The sequence below is a fragment of the Ahaetulla prasina genome, chromosome 2 (genome assembly GCF_028640845.1).
Source record: "Ahaetulla prasina isolate Xishuangbanna chromosome 2, ASM2864084v1, whole genome shotgun sequence".
Taxonomy (NCBI): domain Eukaryota; kingdom Metazoa; phylum Chordata; class Lepidosauria; order Squamata; family Colubridae; genus Ahaetulla; species Ahaetulla prasina.
The window spans coordinates 116,548,706-116,572,874 of NC_080540.1; the positions used below are offsets into that span (position 1 = coordinate 116,548,706).

Genomic DNA, 24,169 nt, shown 5'->3' on the forward strand with positions numbered 1-24,169 from the left:
CTTTATCATCCTATAATAATGATTCATAGCTTTCTTTCAAACAAGAAATTATTTTTAAAAATTCAGTATGTTGCATCCCTTAGCCTAATCTAAGAAGTAAGACCGCTTTAATAAACTAGATAATATTAATATAGTCTGTTTTTCAAGCTTTCTGGGCTATGTACAAACCGCAATATTTTTCAAAGTTGTCTAGCTTTGAAATGAAAAGTGCAACTAGCATTAACAATCTTCATCTTTTATATCAAATTTGGTTATTAAGATTATACACCAGTGTTGGTGACACAACAAACTGCCCGAAGCCTAGAACTGAAAAAGCACCAAACTGGTGTTTTGACAACTCAGCAGTGCCATTCAATTATTTACAGTGATATATCAAATTTGAAATGTTTTGCTTAGTAGTAGTTAATACTTAACGGTTAGATGTATAGTACATGGCGTAAGATTAATATAGTGCTTTCATTTCTTTCCTTTCTATCATGGAACTAACAGTCCTATATACAAGGTTCTAGTATGCTTTCCTGGTTGGTTTCAGCAAGATTACTGAATGATGTCTCTCTACTTTTTTGACCACAATAAGCAAAACAAATCAATGTGTTCTTGCTGCTGTTTGCACCAATACAAATCAAGTCCGTTTTTAGCTTTGTGCTAAATTAGGCCATCCCTAGTTGTGTAGATTTTCTTAAATGAAATTAATCACCACAATGCTCCATTATTAAAAGTGTTCAGGTTCAGTGTTCATAGCTCAGGAGCCCCCAACCGCTGGTCCACAGACTGGCACAGGTCCACAGCCTGTTGGGAACCAGGTTGCACAAGCGGTGGACACACACAAAACCATCCCCTCTCCCCCTTGCCACTGCTTGTCCGCGGAGTGGAAAAGGTTGGGGACCGCTGCTATAGCTGACTTGGATATAAATGACATACTCCAGTAGGAGGATATAGTTTTAAAATTCAAGGGTTCTTAAAATCAATTTTTATTTTATTTGCTATTCCAGTGTTTAGGCATGATCAGACTATATTTAATTCAACATTTATCTTTTCAAGAAACAATGCTAAATCTGTGAAAATTGGAAAAGCACCTAAGCCTGATGAGTATTCTTATACTTGTGAATAAAGCCTCTATCGACAATTGTAGGTGGCATGCAAAGCCCTCTCTGTGGTCACACGCACCATCACCCCAGCTCAGCCAGCTGGTTGTTGGGTTTCCGAGGCGTGCATGTGTGCTGCCCAGCTGGTTGTCGGGTTTATGACACTCTGGCATGTGCGCCTTCCGGTTTGGGCACTCTGTGCCTAAAAGGTTCACCATCAATGTCCCAGGACTACTAGAGCAGCAACTGAGCTGCACAAACAAGTGATACCCCATCCACAAGATGCAGGCAGCATACAAAACCACACATCTCTCCAATCCGCAGAAAAACTTTCTCCACAGGACCGCTCCCTAGTCCCTGGGCCACTGTACTAGAGGTTTGTAATGAGATCCTTTAAAGTCTAGTTTTCCCTACCTCCTTTGGTAAGTTTTATGTAAACCTTCTAAAGGCCAGTAGAGACCCTAATTATGCAAGTTATTACTTGATGCTAAAGTAATGAAAGTGCCTCTGGCATGAACAATACAAACACTGCCATTCTTCCTGTGCTTTCCAGAGGCCAGAATTTAAAAATGACAAACTTTTGGCAGAATGCAGTTACTCACTACTTTGTTAAAGGTGTAAGGAATGAAGGTAAGTTTTAAAGTATTTGAAAATCTCAATGTTTTACAAACAAACATTTAATAAAACATAAAAGCTTAAGTTTTAAATCAGCTGAGACTATATAGGATTGTGAAAGAAAAAGGTACCATATAATTCATTTACACATCTTGGCTTTTTCCTTCTTAATTCATCTTGATGAGAAAAATAAACATTTCACCAACACTGCAAAGCAGTAGGATACTCTCACCTACTCTATGTTCGTATGTAGTCTATTAAGTTAAAAGCAAGGTTTAAAACTAGCATGTTCTTTGGTAGGAACAGAGTATTTGCTAAGAGTATCTGCACAACATCTCTTAAAATTCCACCGAGTCCCTGCTACAAAGGTGGTTTTTATGAAAGTGTGTTCAGTTCTGCTGGTCCCTCCTTTCAGGGCCTTCTTCCAATAAGATCACCATAACAAGATGTCCCAAGGAGTAACTCCATCTCACCTGTGGATACCCAATAACTGGCTCATGGCGTATTTTCCTCCTCAATGGGGCTCTGCAGCCATGGGGGATAGCTGACCCCTTTGCTGGGCACGTCCTTTGGGTTGTGAAGGAAGGAACTGTCTGACGAGTCATGTTCTAGGAGAGGCCAGGACAAAACATTTGTATTAACTGATGTATCCACTAGGGGCTCTGGATCATGGGGGGCAGCTGTAACATTCTCCTGGCCCAAAGCGCTCTGAGGAAGTTCACCCAGCTCCACAATGTGAGACTCGGGAAGAATACTGTATGCTTCCTTTCCTGGACTGCTGGTATCGTGGCCAGAGTCACCCGCCCCTTCAGGGATGAAAGGAATGCTGTTACTGCGCATCTGCTGACTGGCAGGCGGAGTGCAGGTGCAGTCAATGGCCTGCATGTCCTGACAAAGGCAGCTATAGGTGGTTGATGGTTCTGAAACACAGCTGTTCTTGCGCTTCAGCAGAGAGAGACGGCGTCCAAAGCCTCCTGAGGTAGGAGCTGTAGACAGCAGTCGGTTCAAGAGGTGGGCAGGCACATGGCGGTTCTGTTCAAGGCCCTCGGCAATCTCCTCCAGAGGCTGGAACTGCATATCCTCTTTGGCCAGTCTGGAAAGCAAGGACAAGCGGTTGCAGGAATTTGCGCCACCATTTTGCACTATCCATAGATTCTTCCATTACTAGAAAGTGACAGAGCTTCCCTCGTGGGAAATTCACAGTCATCATGCTTGTACAATTACAGTCTCACCAATGGGGAGCTTCAGACACACTGGGAAAAGATTGTTGATCTATCCCAAATAAGGAAAACCCAAAAGATTCATTCCCTTGTGTTCCCCCTTGTTTCTTTACCAGTTAATCATATTATTATTATTATTATTATTATTATTATTATTATTATTATTATTATTATTATTACTACTACTACTGCTACTACTACTACTAATAATAATAATAATAATAATAATAATAATAATAATAATAATAATAATAATAATAATTTTTGCACCGCACAAAGAATAAAGAAATCCTTACGTCACATCAAAAGTGGAGCCTTGGAATGATGGCTGTTGCAACAGAAAAACTGTAGCTGCCGTATAGGGGGCTCGTGGGTTTGAGGCATCCCAATATCTATCCTTCTCCAGGAGAGGCAGATCTCCATACATTTCATCCACAGCCATCATGGAGACCTTCAGAAGAAAACCGAACATGAATAATCCCTTTTGCAGGCAGACAATACTGTTTGCCTGTCTGTCAATATGTCTGTAGGATATCTATGTATTGGCATAGGGAGGGATGAGAATCTCAGCTGTTGGGCAGGGGACAGGTTTACAACTATTGGATCATGGAAAAATTTATCTTCATTGAAAACTGCCTTGCTGTTGTGGTCCGCCAGTGGCCAGCAGAGCTGGGAGCAGATTCGGACAGTGAGAGGGTGGGGAGGAACATGGGCCAGTCCTGGAGCCTGGGGAAGGCTCTGAGGAGGGCTTTGCTTTTGAGGCAGAGAGGGGGCCAGGGCCGGATGCCAGTTATCAGCTGCCTTCAGAGTCAGACATCAGTGAGGCAGACGAACAGCTGGAGCCTGTTCCCAGTGTGCGCATGCACAGAGTTGCCAGACGAAGGGAACAGCTAAAGAACAAGGGTCGACTTGGGAGTAAGGCCACAGGTGGCCGATGAAATGGCCCCTCCCAGAGGGAATAAAAGAGGAGTGAAAAGGGAGTGGAGTTTGCACGAGACAATTAGTTCACCTAATTGGTTTGTGACTCTCCGAGACTCTTTGCCAAGTTTTGAAGATATCAGCCTGGCAGCTCTCCAAGCCAGATAAGGTCTGTGACTGTAAATTCTCCCTTGAAAGACTTTGCTGAAGGTGAATGAGAGGAATTCACTATTTGTTTAATAAAAGGGATTTTGTTGGGATCAGGATTCTGCTTCGTGATTTTTGGGGAATCCCAGGTCAGAACATTTGCCGATCCTTAGCAAAAGAGGAGAGAGAGGTTGGGAGTTACCTGGAAGTTCCTGTCGATCAATAAATTGGTTTCAAAGTCATCATCATCCTCTCCAAAAGGGTTGATGAGTTGCTCAGCCACCTGCAAAGATCCACAATGAGGAAAGATAGCTCCTTTGTCTGTCTCTGTTTCTAACCTTGTACAGAGCCTCCCAATCTTCTGCTAAATCTCTTTTTCCTCTGCCCCAAATCAGATTCCCTGGCCCAGCCCTGAGCAATTCTTTACAGCAGCTTTTCAAGCTAAGGGATTCCAGTCATTCCCTCCTAAGATTACCATTAGTCATATTGGCTCTCAATACAGTAATTAATAGTGAAAGGACTGGTTGGGAGCCACAGTAGTTGAGATAATGCGAACTTTTGTCCAGAGAAGCTTTTTCCAAAAGGCAACTAGACTTTCTTATTTTTTTTTCTTTCGCTTCTCACCAAAGAAGCATTCAAGAACTTAAGAAGATTCTTGGATGAGAGACAAATTGTTTTCCAAGAAAAAAACTTTCCATGAAAGTCCAATCGCCTTTTGGAGAAAGCACCTTTGACATAGCCATGACAAGAACTCCCGTTCGACACATCCAGGCAAGATCTGCTTGAGGAAAGTGATGTAGGAAATGCTCCAGCAATCACTGCAAATTAACCAGCTCCATTCTGTCCTACCTTGAGCCATCCAAAATAGAAGAAAAACTGAAGCAGGGTGAAAACAGGAATCCACAGGTCTAGGTCATGTCCTTCGTAACCTTGGGCTGGATCGAGGAACTGCCTTCCAATTAGACAAGAAAAGAAGAAGCTGTATACAGCTATGGTAACCACCTATCAGAGCAAAAGAGAAAAGGAAAAGGAAAAGGTGGAGGGCTACTTTGCTCAGATTGAAGGTTTTTTTTTAATTACAATAATTACTTAGGATGCAATTTAGAGTACAGCTTAATCCTTGCTTAATTAGGACTGCTAAGAAACAGAACATATTTCCAGTCTCTTTTTAGGTCAATGTTAATAGAAGAAATTATGATGATTCTAATTTTTAGATTATACATTTAATTCCATGATAATTTAAAAAACCCTAAAATAATTTACCGTTCCCTATTTAGTTACCAGTGAAAATTAGGTCTACATCTTCATGTAACATTGAAAAATAGAACAGTAAAAGTTTTTTCCCCACTTGTTATTCACCAATAATGTACGCAGAAAGGCACTGATAACTAATTTAAATATTAATAGCTTGTATATCATCCTGAGTACATTTTGTAAAGCAGGGATTACAAATAAACAATTAAAGTATGGCTATTCTAGAGTAAGCGAAATATCCTGGATTACTAGTTTATAAAGGACAGCATTGTAACTCTGTAGATAAAATGTTAGGTTGCTGGGTATAATTGCTGCCAGTAGGCAGACCAAAATTAAGTGTCCCGATAAACATACCAGAGAGAGAATTGTCAGCCCTAAGGGAACTTCTGCTCTGGTAGAGTTATTGTGCACCTAAGTACTCTGACAGAGAATATATATTATCCATAGAATTCATGACATGCTTGTTTCACATCTTAAAGTATGAGAGTTTTAAAGTGTTCTAAATGTACCAACTCTGGTCTATGGCCAATTTTAGCTGTGGCTTTAGTGGCTTGCTGGTTTTAGACTTTGTACACTATCTTTCAAGGCAAAAGCTTACTAAGGCAGTTACATAAAATAAAATAAAATAAAAATATGCTACAATACACATGCAATCATTGTGTCCATAATCCACAATTCAAAATTGACTGAACTTAAAGCGTTCAATATTTAAAATCACAGCAACATATTAATTATGCTTGAAATAATGGTAATGATTTTGGCTACCCAAGAATAAGCTATTTGAATCAAGGCCAGAATTGAAAAATTGTCAAAATGATTCAAAGTGCAGATTGTACAAAGAAGAAGAAACAGTGGATCATATACTCAGCTCATACAAGTTCATACGAATTGATTATAAATACAACATAACATATTCCATGAAAACGATTCATGGAGCTTCTATAAAAATTACCATGTACCAATAATGAAAAATTGGTGGGAACATAGAGTTGAAAATGTAGTAAAAATGGGCAGGTTAAAATAGTATACCAATATACTAATTGGTATATTAGCCAATTGTTTTAGCTTGGTGTCATTTGCAAAATTTACAAGCATCCTTTCCATCCTATTCTTCAGATCGCGTTTTTGAATAGAATTGAGCTGATGACAGAGTTCTGGGGATGCCACTTAATACTTTCCTTCAGAATGATACAGAATCATTCACAAATGCTATTTGGTATAGCTGTCAGTCATAACATAACATAACATAACATAACATAACATAACATAACATAACATAACATAACATAACATAACAACATAACATAACATAACATAACATAACATAACATAACATAACAACAGAGTTGGAAGGGACCTTGGAGGTCTTCTAGACCAACCCCCTGCCCAGGCAGGAAACCCTACACCATTTCAGACAAATGGCTATCCCACATTTTCTTAAAAATTTCCAGCGTTGGAGCATTCACAACTTCTGCAGGCAAGTTGTTCCACTTATTGATTGTTCTAACTGTCAGGAAATTTCTCCTTAGTTCTAAGTTGCTTCTCTCCTTGATTAGTTTCTACCCATTGCTTCTTGTTCTACCCTCAGGTGCTTTGGAGAATAGTTTGACTCCCTCTTCTTTGTGGCAGCCCCTGAGATATTGGAACACTGATATCATGTCTCCCCTAGTCCTTCTTTTCATTAAACTAGACATACCCAGTTCTTGCAACCATTCTTCATATGTTTTAGCCTCCAGTCCCTTAATCATCTTTGTTGCTCTTCTCTGCACTCTTTCTAGAGTCTCAACATCTTTTTTACATCGTGGCGACCAAAACTGAATGCAGTATGCAATATAATGCAATACCAAGGCATTATAAAGTGGTATTAACACTTCACGTGATCTTGATTCTATCCCTCTGTTTATGCAGCCTAGAACTGTGTTGGCTTTTTTGGCAGCTGCTGCACACTGCTGGCTCATATTAAATGGTTGTCCACTAGGACTTCAAGATCCCTCTCACAGGTACTACTATTGAGCAAGGTACCACATATCCGGTACCTGTGCATTTTGGGTTTTTTTGCCTAAATGTAGAACCTTACTTTTTTCACTGTTGAATTTCATTTTGTTAGATAGCGCCCAATGTTCAAGTCTGTCAAGATCCTTCTGTATCTTGAGCCTATCTTCTGGAATGTTGGCAGTCAGTTAAACCTCAATGCTGTGTACAAAATATATTTGTGTGGAACAGAATTCTATAGCGATTCCATCTCTGTTGTTCATTAATCTGATAGTAAGCTTTAATAGTATACATTGCCGAAGATAGTCTGATGCTGTTTTCCCAGATATAGACTACAACTCCCAGAATTCCCAATCAATGACCATATATATATTGGGAGTTCTCAACATTCTAGTCCCAATATATCATGAGAGCATTAGGAAAGAGGGGATAGAAGATAAACTTAATTATTTTTCTGCCATCTAATGATTTTCTCGTAAAACTGCAATCCCTTGCATTTATAAGAATGTTCTTTCCAACTGCTGTCTGCAACCTGGACAAATAACTGGTTGCATAGGGTACAGATGTGTACCCTAAGTCTAGAGAGCCACAAAACAGAATTGTTAGATGTAAAAGATGATAAACCTTCCCATCAACAGTTTTCTCTTAAATCTGGTCGTAATCCTTTAATCTGTTCTAAACAAGAGAAAAAGGACACACAAACCAGAAAAGCCAACAATAGGATATGCTTAAACATTCACCAGTGAAAAAATATTTGTGTACTCAGAGTCCGACAGCTTACCTGAGTGTATACTAATGGTACACTGATCCAGTCATAGTGGTAAAGCATGCTGCAGTTGCCACGAAAATGATTCAGTTCCTGGAGGGAGAATTCAATCATTACTGCTTGTATGTGGCACAAGAATTTTCTACAACTACATATAGCTTTCCACAATGCCTTCAGGTATGTGAACAGATTTACTCAAATCAATAAATGAAAGTGATTTTTTCTGGATCGAGGCAGAGAAATGTGATTCTGCTGATTCTCCTGAATTTCTTAGTGACTTCTAATAAAAATTGGCCATATATAGTATCTTCCAACTTGGACATTTGGTGCTTCAGTAGTTGCACCACCTAGCTCTGGAAAGTAGTGTTGAGGTACTATTCAGTAGTCTCATTGTAGTTACAGTAGTTCAGTAGTTACATTGTAGATGTTGGAAAATTGCCAGCTAGGCTGGAAGGAGGGGTCAAGAGAGGGCCTAGCTTTGAGTCCTTAGTCAAATGCTTATTTGGATATTTATATGGATATAAATGAATTACCGTATATACTCGAGTATAAGCCGAGTTTTTCAGCACGTTTTTTGTGCTGAAAAACGTCCCCTCGGCTTATACTCGGGTCTATACGGCTTATACTCGAGTTTTTTTTCTTTTTCTTTTTTTCACATTTTACCGGACGGCGCGGGGAAGCCCTGCCGGTGCAGTGAGAGGGCGGGGCGGGGGAGCCACCAGCCTTCTCAGCTGAGGGAGGGAGGGTTTCCCCAACCGGTAGGTGCCTCATTTCCCACCCTCGGCTTATACTCGAGTCCCCAGTTTACCCCAGTTTTTGGGGTAAAATTGGGGACCTCGGCTTATACTCGGATCGGCTTATATTCGAGTATATACGGTATATCCATAGCACTATCACAATCCAATAAGATTAAATCTTACAGGAGTAACTTTAACAAATCCATAATTTCTGCTGATTAGCTCATTGTTTTCAAGGTTCTCACAGAATTACCTTTTTTATAATCTACTCTATAGTTTTTCCAAGTACTATATAGCCTTGGAATTTACACTAAATAGCCTTCCTAGCTTTTGGTTCATTTAAAAACCTAATTGGAACCTGGATACAAAATCTAATATTTGTTCCACACGATCATTTATATTTTACTTTGGATATCACTCTCCCCATCTGAGACAAAACAAATGATGGCTAGGATGAGAGGTGGCAATGATGGCTCAATGATAGATATTAATGCATCTCAAAGAAAAGCTCTCCTGACCCTGTTTTGCAAACTAAACAGAACAGAACAGAAACAGACAGCCTGGTCCTCTCTAGATATTTTTGGACTACAATTCCAACAATTCCTTGCTGCTGGCCACCTTGAAAGGAACTGATGCGATCCTTCTGAAATGCCAGGCCTCTACTTTTATAGAAGGATTTTAAGCATTATGGATGACTGAGAAAGTGCTCAGAAATGTTGGAACACCAGAAACTAGAAGTTTCTGGGAAGTGGAAATAATTATTAAACTAGTTAAAGTTTGTAATTCAAATGCTAGGATTCCAAACCTCACCTCCATGAGCAACTTGAGAGCACAGTTGTCACGTATGCGGCCTTCTTTACGGGCCTGTGCAGCTAAATTGGTAAACCAAATGCAGGGGACCCAGTATCGATTGTAGGAAGAGTTGAGATTTTCAAATTTCTTGCGTTCCTCACGAGTCATGAATCCTTGAAGCAGATACAAAGAAGCAGGTGTTTATATACAATGCCACTCATGCGATTGGTGAAATTCTTTAGGAAACACAATAGCATCTTCTCATGCAGACTTTCATAGCCTAAGGTGTTCAGGATGTATTGGTTTATAATATTATTGTCTCCATTGGCTCTACCAATAATGGTTACTGGCCATGTAGCCCACTAGAATAGAATAGAATAGAATAGAATAGAATAGAATAGAATAGAATAGAATAGAATAGAATAGAATAGAATAGAATAGAATAGAATAGAATAGAATAGAATTTTATTGGCCAAGTGTGATTGGACACACAAGGAATTTGTCTTGGTGCATATGCTCTCAGTGTACGTAAAAGAAAAGATACGTTCATCAAGGTACAACATTTACAACACAATTGATGGTCAATATATCAATATAAATCATAAGGATTGCCAGCAACAAATTATAGTCATACAGTCATAAGTGGAAAGAGATTGGTGATGGGAACTATGAGACGATTAATAGTAGTGCAGATTCAGTAAATAGTTTGACAGTGTTGAGGGAATTATTTGTTTAGCAGAGTAATGGCCTTCGGGAAAAAACTGTTCTGGTGTGCAGTGCTCTATAGCGTCGTTTTGAGGGTAGTAGTTAAAACAGTTTATGTCCAGGATGCGAGGGGTCTGTAAATATCTGGATTGTACCAGACTGGGTAAAGCTGAAAACAGTGCGTTACAATGGCATTTACAGGCAGCACCTTCCAAATTAAAGGATGTCCTAAATAGTGCTTACTTTGATTTCCTACATCTTTTTTAGAATGTTCCCATGTAATCACTTCAAAAGTCAACAAGAAGATTGGCTTCTAGTGCTACACTTACCTGCTTCCACCACATGGTCCATGGTGGGAAAGCGCTTGAACACAGCAATGCTGACTGAGCGCAAGATCAAGACTGCTGACAGATTGCAATAGCGCATGAGTGTCCGTCGATAAAGCCGTCCCTTCTCATCTACACCATGGACGTTTCCAGAGATGGCACACATCAAGCGATCTGGCTTTGGCATGCTGGTGTACTGACTCCACCAGCGGTTTACTACCAGCGTTACATAGAAGCCTGAGTGAATCCAAGAGAGAGAAAGTTATTTATTCATTTATTAAAACTATATTCTGCCTTTCCTCCCAAATTACATTAGAATATGACTTCCACAATCCAAATCTCATTGGGGGTAGGATTATTTTGTTATAAAACCATAAACAGGTCCTGAAAGCCAGAACTCAGTCATACAAACATATAAACAACAAATTATAACAAATGTGTCATAACAAAATGTGTGAAGTGTTTTTTATTCAGTTTTTTAGCCAATGCATTTTATTTGTTTCACATTGCTTATTTCTCTTTTCAAATAGTCCATTCAGCATTTCATGCCCACTTAAACCATTCTCAGGTTTTACTTCTAGATCCCATCCCTTTACAAGTTTTTATTTGTAATTCTTTTTACTTCTTTTACTCATTAGGAATGCAATTCTTATAATTCCATAAGAATCAGTATTCTGCAATAAAAGTCATTGCTAATGTACATTTCTCTGATGCTCTGTGTTTTTCCCTGAATATTGAGCAAAGGCCAAGATTTTGGAATTAAGGAAATTCCAATATCGTGGCTTCAAGATTTTTACTTTTTGCTTTTAAAAACAATTGACAACTTGTAATTTACTCAATAACCAGCATCCTTTATTTGTGCCATTCCTTTGGCAGAATGGGGAAATGAAGGAGAGAGGTTCATATTTGAGCCGAAAACAAGAGAGTTGGCGAGATTGATATGTAAAAAAAAATCACTGCATTTTGCCCATTATCCTTGAGGGCAGATGGGGGTGGGGTAGAGAAAGAGTTGGAATGGAAATAGCAAGAGAGGGAGGTTGGGAAATGAAGCATCTTACCCAAAACAAAGGCGATAGGGATGAGATTGGCATACTTGTTGCAATAAATGACCACCTTTTCGAAAATCCGTTTCTGATCTTCTTTTAAGACATACCTAGAAATAGAAAGAAGAAAGATTAAACAAAATTATTATTTGGCAATGGCTGGGGCTTGAATTAAAAATTGGAATAATTAAAGGTACCATGCATCCACCGTAAGACGTCATGAGAGACTGCTTTTACACGTTTCTTAATTATCTACATTTGGCTTATTCATGTTTCAACCTCAACGCAGCTCAGCCAGGAAAAGAAATACAGACATATTCACCCAGTGCCCCAAATAGGAGAAAGTGAAATCTCTTTTGTTTAAATAGGCTATAATTGACACAAGTAATTTCATGAACTAGGTTAATTACACCGTTGTTGAAAAGGGGCAACACCTTATTTCCATGTAGCCTCATCACTTATTTTATGCTACAACTGGGCCAGTAACTGAGCCAAGGTTATATAGCAAATGTAGAATTATTTTAACAGTATACGTCCTCATGCCAAAGTGCACTTTCTGGAATGAACAATGTCCTTGGAAATTTAGTATGGTATGGTATACAGGTGGTCCTCGACTTACAACCATTTGGATGCTTGGTAACTGATTCATATTTATGATGGTTGTAGTGTCCCGGGATCATGTGATCCCCTTTTGTGACCAACAGGGAAGACAGATTCACTTATCAACCGGGTTATTAACTTAACAGTTGCAATGATTCACTTAACAACTATGGCAAGAAAAGTCATAAAAGGAGGCAAAACTCACTTAACAAATGTCTCACTTAGCAACATAAATTTTGGACTCAATTATAATCGTAAGTTGAGGACCACCTGTAGTAATTCTTCAATTAGAAAAGGAATTTCATAAAACCTGAGCATGCGGATAGAATATTAATGACAGCCCAAAGTTCTTGGGCTGTTCTGAGAAAACAGGAAGGAAAGGATCAGGGGTGGAATCCAGTAGGTTCTGACAGGTTCTGGAGAACCGGTAGTGGAAATTTTGAGCAGTTCGGAGAACCAGCAAATGCCACCTTTTGCTGGTCCCAGAGTGGAGTGGGAATGGAGATTTTGCAATATCCTTCCCACAAGACTGGGGAGGGAATGGGGATTTTGCAGTATTCTTCCCCTGGAGTGGGGTGGGAATGGAGATTTTGCAATATCCTTCCCCTGCCACACCCTGCCAAGCCACGCCCACCAAGCAACACCACACCCACCAAGCCATGCCCACAGAACCAGTAGTAAAAAAAATTGGATTTCACCACTGGAAATGATGCCTACTGATACCCTGATTTACCGATACGTAAGGCTTAGTCCCAAATAGGAAACCGAGAAAACCAGGAACTCCTTGTACAGCAGCTTATAGATGCTCCCACGCCATAGGCTCAGCAGCTTGTAGAATCCCCCAAAGCGGGCATTGGCCACCCGAGCTGTATATGTAACAGTCATGCTAGGCAGAAAGAGGCTCAGTGCACCTGCAATTGAAGGAGACACAGAATTAGATGCAAATTAGACGTACATGCCAACTTCTCATGCAGATCACCTTCTCTGTTTCTCACAACAGGACTTACAGTGAAGAAGAAAATGTTAGGTTCTTTCAGAGCCTGTCATTCCTTTTGGACAGAGCAGCAGCCTCACCTTTGAGAACTTAAGTTGCCTTCCCCAACCTGACACCCTCCAGATTGGTTCCTTTTGCCTCTGCACTTTCCCACGGCAAGGAGAAAACCCTGCAGGAATTCCTTGCAAGTCCTACTGAAAAACTCTTGAGGATGCTCTGGTGAGATCACTCCCTTGACTTTCAAGTGGGTGTGTTTGTAAAAGAGCTTTCCTTGCCTCAGCCCCTGTCAAAAGTGTTTTTCCTTTGGAAAAAGTGATAGGTATGAACAGGGAGTAGCATCACTGAGGAGGAGTTATTACAACATCCAAACTGCTAATTGTCATGGAAGGAAGAATACTTTTTACAATGGGGAGATTAAAAAAAACCCCTCCCTTTTACAAAACTGCTGATTTTAACTGGGTCAGAGAGTCAGGCCCTCAAGCCATTTTTCCACTGTAATTCAGCTATCAGCTAAAAAGAATAGCCCTGATTTGCATCTTCCTTTCTTCTTTTATGTTCTCTACAATGGCATAGAGAAATTAGTTTCCCCCTTGCAACCAAGAGTGTTCCTAGGACAATACCTAGCAAATCAAAAGTCAAGGAAGGATTCTATTTTTTTTTCTTTTAAAATAAAACTAAACAAAAAAATGGCAGGAAAAGACAAGATTGCAGGTGGAAGATAACATTATCTGAACACTGAAATGATAATGTAAAGTTGTACCAGCATTTGCAGAAGATTGTATAATACTGGGTACATAGAACACCTTAGGCTAAGATGCAGTTGGCTATTTTATGGTTCAGGGTTAATTCAGTAAACTACAGTTTGGATTAGCCCCTTATATAAGCACATCCTAGGAAATATCCTCTGGAACCACAGTTTTTATTTATTTTATTTATTTATTTATTTATTTATTTATTTGTCACAACGATATATGTAGGTATCATACAAAAAGATTATATAGTATATAAACACATATATGAGTAAATATAAGGAGGTATAAGCATATATATATATATAGGAAGAAGAAAAGAAAAACAATAGGACAGGAACGGTAGGCACGTTTGTGCGCTTATGCACGCCCCTTATGGTCCTCTTAGGAATGGGGTGAGGTCAATAGTAGAAAGTTTTTGGTTAAAGCTTTTAGGATTGTTGGAAGAAATAGCTAAATTCCTACAGGATTATGAGAAAAGACCACAGAGTCAGGTAAAGTATTCCAAGCACTGATGATTCTGTTACGGAAGTCATATTTTCTGCAATCTAGATTAAAGCGGTTGACATTAAGTTTAAATCTATTGGTTGCTCTTGTATTATTGCAATTAAAGCTGAAGTAGTCTTTGACAGGAAGGACATTACAATAGATGATTCTGTGAGTTAAACTTAGGTCTTGTTGAAGGCTACGGAGTTCCAAGTTTTCTAAGCCTAGGATTTCAAGTCTGGTGGGATAAGGTATTTTATTGTTTTCAGAGGAATGGAGAACTCTTCTTGTAAAATATTTCTGGACACGTTCAATTGTATTGAACGTGTTATTTGTTATAACAGACAGACAAAATCAGGAAAGGCTTTATGTTCATCTTAAAGATTTTTTTAAAAAAATATTTAAACATTTATATTCAAAAAGCCATTGTTGATCAAATTTTGCTGTGTAAATAATGTTAATAAGGTTAATAAGGTTAAATGTTCAGGTGGGCCTCACTTAACAAGTACAATTGGGACAGGCAACACCATATTCAGGTGCACATCATCAGGGAAGGAAAAAGTTTTCAATAGAATAGAATAGAATAGAATAGAATAGAATAGAATAGAATAGAATAGAATAGAATAGAATAGAATAGAATAGAATAGAATAGAATAGAATTTTTTATTGGCCAGGTGTGATTGGACACACAAGGAATTTGTCTTGGTGCATATGCTCTCAGTGTACATAAAATTGAAGGTAGAATTTTGAGAGAAAGAAAGCAGCGCTTCCTTTGCCAACTTAAATTACTCACTTCTAACATCGCTTCACATTTAATATGAGTTACAATAATGTAAATAAAAACTGATGATAGAAGGTGGTACCTTTTGACGTACTAAAGAGTCTACAAAGAACAGCAGGCATATCAGTCCTGCTCTACCAGTTTAATGCTGGAATGAATTTAAACAATCCTCACTGAAATAGCTTAGAAGATTTCAACATCAGACGTTACTGTTAAAAGTAAGCACAGAATATCTAATAAAGTATTATTCATTTTCTATGCATCAAATGTGGGTCTGACTTTTTTTAGGTTTGCATGGTTATTTTAAGCTTGATAGTTTTCTATGCCTTAGTTAAATAGCACATATCTAAGCCTTATTAGGTGCAATTGTCAACAATCTTATATTGCTGCATAACACGCTGCCTTCTCTTACATATTCTTTGTGGTTTTCTCTGTATTGAATACTGCATGATGTGCTTCCCAAGGCAGAAACACATCTTCTTATACCACCATGCGTATTGCTGGTGATACACACATCATAAATCATCATACTGTAGGAATCTAGCACCCACCCCCCTCCTAGAAGAATGAAATATTTTAGAAAATATTTAAAAAGGCAGAATATATTTCCCTGGATGAGAAATGGAGAAACATGTTTTAAAGACAAAGGAGCTCCCTGCAACTTCCTGACTCCTCCCCACCTTTGTCAATGGGCAATTAAGGCTTCAGCCAAGCTCACTCAATCCCCCCCACCTTTGTCAATGACCATCTTTTGCAATACAATAGAACAGAAACTCACCACATGGCAAGGCTCAGGCAAGCTTGAGAGACAACCTACAAGGCTAGCTAAGACCCCCACCCCCTGGCAGTCTGACAGCCAATCAGGATACTCTTCCTGTGCCCCAGAAAGTTCAAAGTTCAGAAAAAGCATAAAACCAGGGAGCGCACAGGATCTCGCCCTTTTTTCTGTTCAGGAACTCAAGCCATGTGATCCTGGCCACCATTAAACCATCTTTCCAAGCAGCCTCCATGTTTCCAGTGTCTTTGTCCCCACTTGGAACTGAACCCAGATGGATATTTCTTCCAACAATACTACGGTATAAAAAAGATGTTTGAGACTTCTGGAAAAAGTGCAGAGAAAAGCAACAAAGATGGTTAGGGGGCTGGAGGCTAAAACATATAAAGAACAGTTGCAGGAATTGTCTAGTCTAGTGAAAAGAAGGACTAGGGATGACATGATAGCAGTGTTTCAATATTTGAGGAGCTGACACAAAGAAGAAGAGGTCAACCTATTTTCCAAAGCATCAGAAGGCAAGATAAGAAAAATGAATAGAAACTAATCAAGGAGAGAAGCAACCTAGAACTAGGGGAGGAATATAACAGTGAGAACAATTAACCAGTGGAACAAATTGCCTTTGGAAGTGGTGGGTGCTCCATCACTGAAGGTTTTTAAGAAGAGACTGGGACAGCCAATTGTCTGAAAAGCTATCGGGTCTCCTGCTTGAGGAGGGGCTTGGACTAGATGGAAGACTAGACTTCCAAGTTCCCTTACAACTCCGTTATTCTGCTATAAACTTAATTCTGGAAAAATAGCTGTGTGCCCATTTGAATATGATATTGCTTTATTTATGGAAATTTGAAATCAAATGATGCTATGAGGGATTACTTTCTGCACTGTCCTTGTGTTGCAATAGGTTGTCTTCTTTATTTCATTTTAAACCTTCCTTTACCTATGGTGGTTGCCTCTTTACCTCCTTTTCTTCCCAACCATCCTACGAAGTAGGCAGGTTAGGCTGAGAAACAATGACTGAACCAATGGCCATCACTTCTTGAATCTGGTTCCAAATCTCTATAATGCTAACCTTGGCCCTCCCACAACTGAACGGCATTCTCTCTCTACAGGTATTGTTAGCCTAGCATTTCCTATTGACATCCTTCTTGTGTGCAAGAGAAAGGAGGACTGCCATTCCCCAAAGAAATTCTTTGGATAATGGGCAAATGTGACAGTAAATACAGCATTTAAATACAGTCATTTTAATAAGTATTATTATCAAATCACAGTCTAATAAAGGTCCTGTGATGGAAAAGAATATGCAGTTTTCTCACGATTAATACCTAAATATTCAAAAGAATAAAAAGCAGTCCTTTGCAAGTTATAGGTGATATACAATAGCAACAAGAGAAGTAAAACAAAACCTGCAAGGATTCCCACAACACTCCTTTGTTGCACTGGGATAACCTTGCCAATACTTCAGCTTTTTATTTAAAGCAGTTTGATTTACAGATGGTAGATCAAAGTACCATCAAAGATGCCTACTAGGCAACTTTGTACCAATCACTCCTTCCAAGCCCAACCAAACTCCAAGGCTGTTGTAAGAGGAGAAACAGGATATAGGATTGCAGGATCTGCCACTTTCGGCTCCTCAAGGAAATGCAGGCTACAAATCTAGAAAAAGATCTTCCATCGCAGTACAGCAATTCAGCTGGATTATTGAAATGTTTATTGGTAGTTCTGCATTTGGCAAAATATGTAGCGTTCATCAGAATATCTTCTCTTGCAAAACCTTGGGGCACAGCTGTAGCCCTTTGCCCTTTTTATCTTGAGTTAAATTAGTTGCTCTTTCAAGCCAATAGAACAAAACCCTTGAACTCTAAGTGAGACCTCTAACTATACTTTGAAGGGGGTCTGATTTAATCTTTCACACGCACACCCTTACCTTGTCCAGATCTAGCAATGCTTCTCTCATCTGGTACATTCTTTTCAGAGATTTCCCCTCCCCACTTGCTATTCCAAGAAGAATTGAGAAATCAGATTCCTTCCCCTGGGGGGACAACAACCAAACCTTCTTGGATTAACAGTGGAAGGTAAAGCCTTTAAAGGAGGGCAACTTCCCAGACTATCTAAATGAGTTCTTCATTAATGAGTAAATGCTGAGCCAATTTTTTCCCCCTTAACTAAAGTTTGGCTGTCGTACAACTGACCACTGACTGAGATTCAATCCGTAAACAAATACCAAAAGACCCTGAGTGTTCTTCCTTCCTTCTTTTTTTCTTTCCTTCCTTCCTTCCTTCCTTCCTTCCTTCCTTCCTTCCTTCCTTCCTTCCTTCCTTCCTTCCTTCCCTTCCCCAGAAGCCGTTGGGGGATGGAAGAAAAAAAATATGAATGAGAGAAGACTGATCTTCAAACCAAAACATTGCTCATAGGTGAGATGAGTCTTAATAGCTTGCAAATGGAGATAATGCAATAAGCATCTTTGGTTAGCAAGTTTGGTCTGCATGCAACTATGCTAGAGCCTATACAGTACTTGCAAAAAGTTCTTTCTCAGAGACAGAAAATTTAGATGATCTTAACGTCTGGAATCAAACTGATCACAGGTAAGTTTTCCACATGCTGCATCAATTAATGGGAGAACTCAGCAAATAGGAACAGTTCATTCCTTTACAATTTATATTGTCTAAGTCCCTACATGAATTCACCAAGATTCTCGTGCTAGTTGATAGACCAAAGGATATAGCATAATCTTTGCTGAATCTGCTCTAATGTAGTTCTCCCTTGGAAAATGGCCACAAGAAAAACATTCAACACAGTTTCTACCAATTCCTGTAAACGATTCAGGGAATAAGTTCTGTCAATAGCCTATCATTGCAAATACAACATCAGACTCTGAAGGTGACATTAAAGGACTGTAATAATAATTTTAGAATGAGCTTAAGTATATTGTCATGCTAGATTTGTATAGATTAGACATAAATAATCTGATTTCATTAATACTTATTGTTCAGCAATTAAATACACAGATATAATACAGTATATTGCTTAAAACATACCTTATATATATATACTTCCTATAATATTAAAACTTTCAGGGTCTCAGACTGAGCTAAAGCAGTGTTTCTTTTTCTTGGTAAGCATGATGCCTTGGGGATATTGGGAACTGACTTCTATCCTTCTTCAAGTTGCGGAGGTTGAAAAACACTGAACTAGAGAAATGTAACAACTCCAAGCTAATTGACAATAAAGAAGAGATAGGATTTTCCTCCAGATTTCAGCCCAGAATTCAATATTGGAATAAATATAAATGCCTCCAAGGAGAAGTATTTCTAAGTTTAACACTCTGTTCCCATACTGATGAAGGCGGAGAAGGCAAGCATTTAAACTTTACCCCTACAATCCCAAACCACAGGCAGGCCAACTAGAAACACCTGTAAGTAAATTTTATTAATGATCTCAGCATGCAATAGCTCTTAAAGAAGCCATAAGGTTGTAACAACATTCACAGGATTCAAAATTTTACAAAGCAAGGAAAAAGAACCAGCTGCTTACAGGAACAGGGAACCCTAAACAAACCATTTTAACACTAACCTGTGCAAAATATTTTTTTGCTGTCTTGCAGTTGCCTTCAGCCAGGATACCTGCAGGAGCAGACTGGTTTGCAAAGTTCTCGCACAATGATTTTCAGATTCAAACTTCACTAGGGATGCAAGTATTAGAGATAAGGTGCCAAAAAAGGGAACAGCTCAGGCAGCCCCTACAGGTTTTTAAATACCGGTACTTACATATCTAAGCCTTTGAAATCTGAACTGACCTTTTACAACCTACCCACAGGTAAACTCTCTGATTGCTGGGCATCTGAATCTGGATTGAGAGGGGAGAGGTAAGCAATTGAACTGAAAATCTGCAAGAATTGTTGCAGGCATAAAAAGGCAGGTTATTTTTGAGTCAATTTGAAGAGGAAGGGGGAAGAACCACAGAATGGCAGAAGCTTTTGGACAAGAGAAAAGAGATAATTTTTAGGAAACTATATGGCCATTATAATATGTAACATGAAATATATTTTGGTTCTGCAACCCAACAAGACAGACACAGACGTCAGAGGATAATTAGAACTGCAGAAAAAACAATTGCTACCAACCTGCCTTCCATCGAGGACCTGTATACTTCACGAGTCAAAAAGAAGGCTGTGAAAATATTTACAGACCCCTCACATTTTGGACATAAACTGTTTCAACTCCTACCCTCAAAACAACGCTCTAGAGCACTGCACATCAGAACAATTAGACAGAAGAACAGTTTTTTCCTGAATGCCATTACCCTGTTAAACAAATAATTCCCTCAACACTGTCAAACTATTTATTAAATCTGCACTATTATTAATCTTCTCATGACTCCCATCACCCATCTCCTTCCACTTATGACTGTATGACTGTAACTTTGTTGCTTGTATCCTTACGATTTATATTGATATTGATTGTTTCCTGATTGCTTATTTGTACCCTATCATTAAGTGTTGTACCGTATGATTCTTGATGAATGTATCTTTTCTTTTATATACACTGAGAGCATATGCACGAAGACAAATTACTTGTGTGTCCAATCACACTTGGCCAATAAAAAATTACATTCTATTCTAGTCTATTTGATGCATTTAAACTGATGTAAAAATACAGTCCTGAACAGAAAAAAAAAAAGAAAAAAAAAGCAAGGTAGTACAGTATACCAAGCAGTATATAGTAAAACCAAGCAAGCTATAAAGAATATCTATTTCGGTCAAAATATCAGTATGACACACACAAAAATAACACATACAAACACTTTGAAGGTGAAAGCCAAGTCCCAAGAAAGGGAATTCCAGAACCTGCACTGCTACTTAAGAAGTATCAATTGCAACTTTTAAGACAGCTACAGGATGGGTAAATTTATAAGATGAAAGACCAACTCTTAAATACAGTAGAACCTCTGATCACAACCATAATTCGTTCCATAACTTTGGTCTGAAACCAGGAGTGAAATCCAGCAGGTTCTGACAGGTTCTGAAGAACCGGTACAGAAATTTTGAGTAGTTTGGAGAACTGGCAAAAACCACCTCTTGCTGGCCCCAGAGCGGGATGGGAATGGAGATTTTGCAATATCCTTCCCCTGCTACTCCCGCCACGCCCACCAAGCCACGCCCACAGAACCAGTAGTAAAAAAAGTTGGATTTCATCACTGTCACAAACTGATTTGGTCGTGACCTGAACCTAATTTGGGAAATTTGGCGCTTACAAAAAAAATGGTGCGGAAAAAATATGTGAATTTTTTGGTCAGAACCCAATTTGATCATGGTCAGAAGTGTTTTCATGACCAGAGGTTCTACTGTATCTTGAATCCATTCCCAGTATATGCAATTTCTCACACACTGCTCAGAAATAAATGTCTGAAAAAATAAACTACTTATGTCTGAAAATTATCTGGGAAAAAGAGTTTAGCTGGAGAAAGAAAAACTTGACATGACCTTAAATCCTTATCATTGAGCATTCTAACCTCATACGTTACAGTATTTTAAATTGATTTTCTGCATTGATGATTTAGTTTGGGAATGATCTGTATATAGAAGTTGGATCTTTATATACAATCTCAGGCTGTTCTAAAACCAGCCAATAATAAGCTTGTGAAAGAATTTATAATCCTTTTTTTCTGCTTGAAACCTGATGGAATCATTCCCCCCTTTGGGCCTTTTTCTCCTTCAGTGTTTAACAAGTCAATACCTTCAGGGTTTGGTTTGTAGAACAAAGATGAATCAAGCAAACAGCTATATTGCCCTGGAAACTATGACAGAAAAATAAAGAGGAGAGGCAAAAGAATTACTTTCTCACAAGCACATTTAAGTGCTTGCATTTACATGTACAAAAGTATAACACTCCCATCTCTTTTGCATTTTTTCCATCTTTAGGGATAGGACTTAAATATTGAATAGGAAGATGGAAATTATCATTCCTGTGTTCTCTCAAAACATTTCTAGTTATAGAGCTGTAAGCCAGCTGTAATGATTCTGCGGATGTGTTATCTCCTTGATGATTGAAATTGCTATACGAATCATATTTCTTATATCTGTGTGGCTGGCTTTGCCCTTTCTCCCTGATACTATTAAATAACTCATTAGAGGCTGTTGAGTTTATTTACTAGATTCATACCAGGCTTTTCTTCCAGGAAAAACACTGATAGAAGAATCTTCCTTAATTTCATCATCACAACGTATCTATGAAATAAGCAAGGCTGAGAGTCAGTGATGGGTCAAAGTCAGGAAGTCAATTTTCATGGCTAAGAGTAGACTTCAGCCTGCTTCTCCCAAGTCCTAGTCTTACCCTAATCACTATAGCATACTGACTCCCTTAGGTAATCCTTTGAAGAAGCAGATTGCCATAGACCAGGTTTGTGACTCTGATAAAAGGATGCAAACACCACAAAACCAGTGTGTCCTAGCTTTGTTTCTTGGAAGGCACACCAATTATAGACTAACTCTTTAAAAAGATCATTAGAGTCTAGAGCCTAATAGAATGAGACTGTTCTCGGTATTTTATAGCAAAATAGATGGCATTTTAGTCACCCAAGAAGCATTATTCAGTAGGAGAGAAGGTTAGAAAGGGGGAAAAGAGGGGAGGAGTGGGGGAAAGAAAGGAGAAGTAGGGAAGAGGAAGGAGAGGAGAAAGGAAGAAAGTAGGAGAGGAGAGAAAGTAGGGAAGGGAAAGAAAGAAGAAGGAGAAGAAGGTTTGTTGTAAAATGAGAGAAAAGAAAGGGTAGAAGAGCAACCCCAAATGTAATCAAAAACGCTTTTTCTTTATGCTTTCTTTAGAAAAAATATGTATAGGTTTGATCAATTATGAATAAGAGAATGTACATTTACAATATGTGTATAAGAAACAAAATAATTTTTAAAAAAGCATTACTCATAGAATTTGCATAATATATTAGACTAAACTATGATGTAGTACGTCATTCAATATATTGTGCAAGCCCAACCAGTATGGCTTGTTTAATAGTTCAGTATATTGTGAGAACCAGGCATTTGGGTTAATTCAAAAAGTCATGTTTCCGTTAAATATAAGTTTGAAGCTTTAAGGCTGCTTGTTTTTAATTAGCTGAACAACTAATCCAACTACATTTTCTTGGCTTGTTACAGATATTTTTTTATCATCTCCAAATTCAGGGATCAGTTTTAATGTACTGTAAATTAGTAACAAATACAACAGTAGAAGTACTTTAAGCTCTATGTAAAATCATATACTCAAATGCGTATTAAAAAAGTAAAGTAAAGGTTTCCCTTATCCAATCATGTCTGACTCTAGGGGCAAAGTAACAACTAAAATAGTAACCTCCCAACCCTTAGCCTTAAATCACAATTCATTCTATGTTATAAATGCGGAACTGAGTTTTCAAAGAAATCATTTCTAAACTCTGAGGTAGAAGTTGGTAAAACTTTTTGGTCAAGTATCAATTACATGCTTTCCCCCCTAGAAATGACAGAAACTCTCTTCTTACAGCTACTGTTTTGCTCTAGAAGGCTTTTTCCCCAGTGATGCCCACTAGATACATCAGACTTCAGGGTTCTACTGCCTGAGAGTTAGAGAAGTCAAAAGGCCAACACATCTGAACTGATCTAAATAAACCAACGGACAGGAAAAAAAATAGCATTCTCTACCCAGCAACAAGACAATAAGGAGAAGCAAGCCCTGCTTTGCCAGCCATTCACAATCTATGGCCTAATCCATGCCCAACGCCCATTACAAACCTTACAGAAATTTCCAGAGATGCATCATCTGCGTTCAACAGCTCCTGTATTCAATGTGGTATGGGAAACTTAGCTGGTTGTAAAATAAACTGGGCAGGTACCTGCTAAAGCCCAACCCTAGCAATTGAATGGATGCAGTCTCCAGATAAATACTCTTAAGTGATCAAACTAGCATGGCAACCTCTAATTTCAAAGCCTCACACTAGGATATGAGGCACGTAAGGTAGGAAATATGCAATATGTTCTGTGATTATGATAGTCCATCACAACATTTATTGCAAAGAAAGACTTCTTTCTTATAGCAAGATAGAATTTTGACCAAAGCCACTTAATAAAGAAATAGTAGTTGAATTTAGAAGTTTGGAAAGAACAAGATGAGTAACATCCAATTATGTAATCCAGACAACTTATTTTTCTTATCTAGTGTATCACTG

General features: G+C 38.6%; 1 protein-coding gene across 4 annotated transcripts; it reads right to left on the reverse strand.

The window, feature by feature from the left end:
• Positions 1-516: 516 nt before the first annotated feature.
• Positions 517-23,887, reverse strand: BEST2 (bestrophin 2). 4 transcript variants are annotated; one of them, XM_058167123.1, is made up of 10 exons: positions 19,553-19,661; positions 12,934-13,111; positions 11,616-11,710; positions 10,561-10,794; positions 9,545-9,699; positions 8,013-8,090; positions 4,835-4,987; positions 4,188-4,268; positions 3,217-3,371; positions 517-2,793 (listed from the first exon to the last, which is right to left on the reverse strand). In XM_058167123.1, exons 2-10 carry the CDS (start codon positions 13,083-13,085, stop codon positions 2,196-2,198), a joined length of 1,701 nt encoding a protein of 566 aa, XP_058023106.1. In that variant the 5' UTR covers positions 13,086-13,111; positions 19,553-19,661; the 3' UTR covers positions 517-2,195. The 4 variants fall into 4 exon arrangements, with proteins under 4 accessions (XP_058023106.1, XP_058023108.1, XP_058023105.1 ...); XM_058167125.1 differs by lacking the exon at positions 19,553-19,661 and adding an exon at positions 13,275-13,852; XM_058167122.1 differs by lacking the exon at positions 19,553-19,661 and adding an exon at positions 23,741-23,862 and having other exon boundaries at positions 518-2,793.
• Positions 23,888-24,169: the final 282 nt, after the last annotated feature.

Excerpts from the sequence above, each read along its gene's own strand:
- BEST2 (XM_058167123.1), bottom strand. The coding sequence starts at position 13,085 with ATGACTGTTACATATACAGCTCGGGTGGCCAATGCCCGCTTTGGGGGA. Across the intron at positions 11,711-12,933 it reads GGACTAAGCCTTACGTATCG|GTATGTCTTAAAAGAAGATC; the intron begins GTAAATCAGGGT and ends TTCTATTTCTAG. Across the intron at positions 8,091-9,544 it reads CTCTCAAGTTGCTCATGGAG|GAACTGAATCATTTTCGTGG; the intron begins GTGAGGTTTGGA and ends TTCTCCCTCCAG.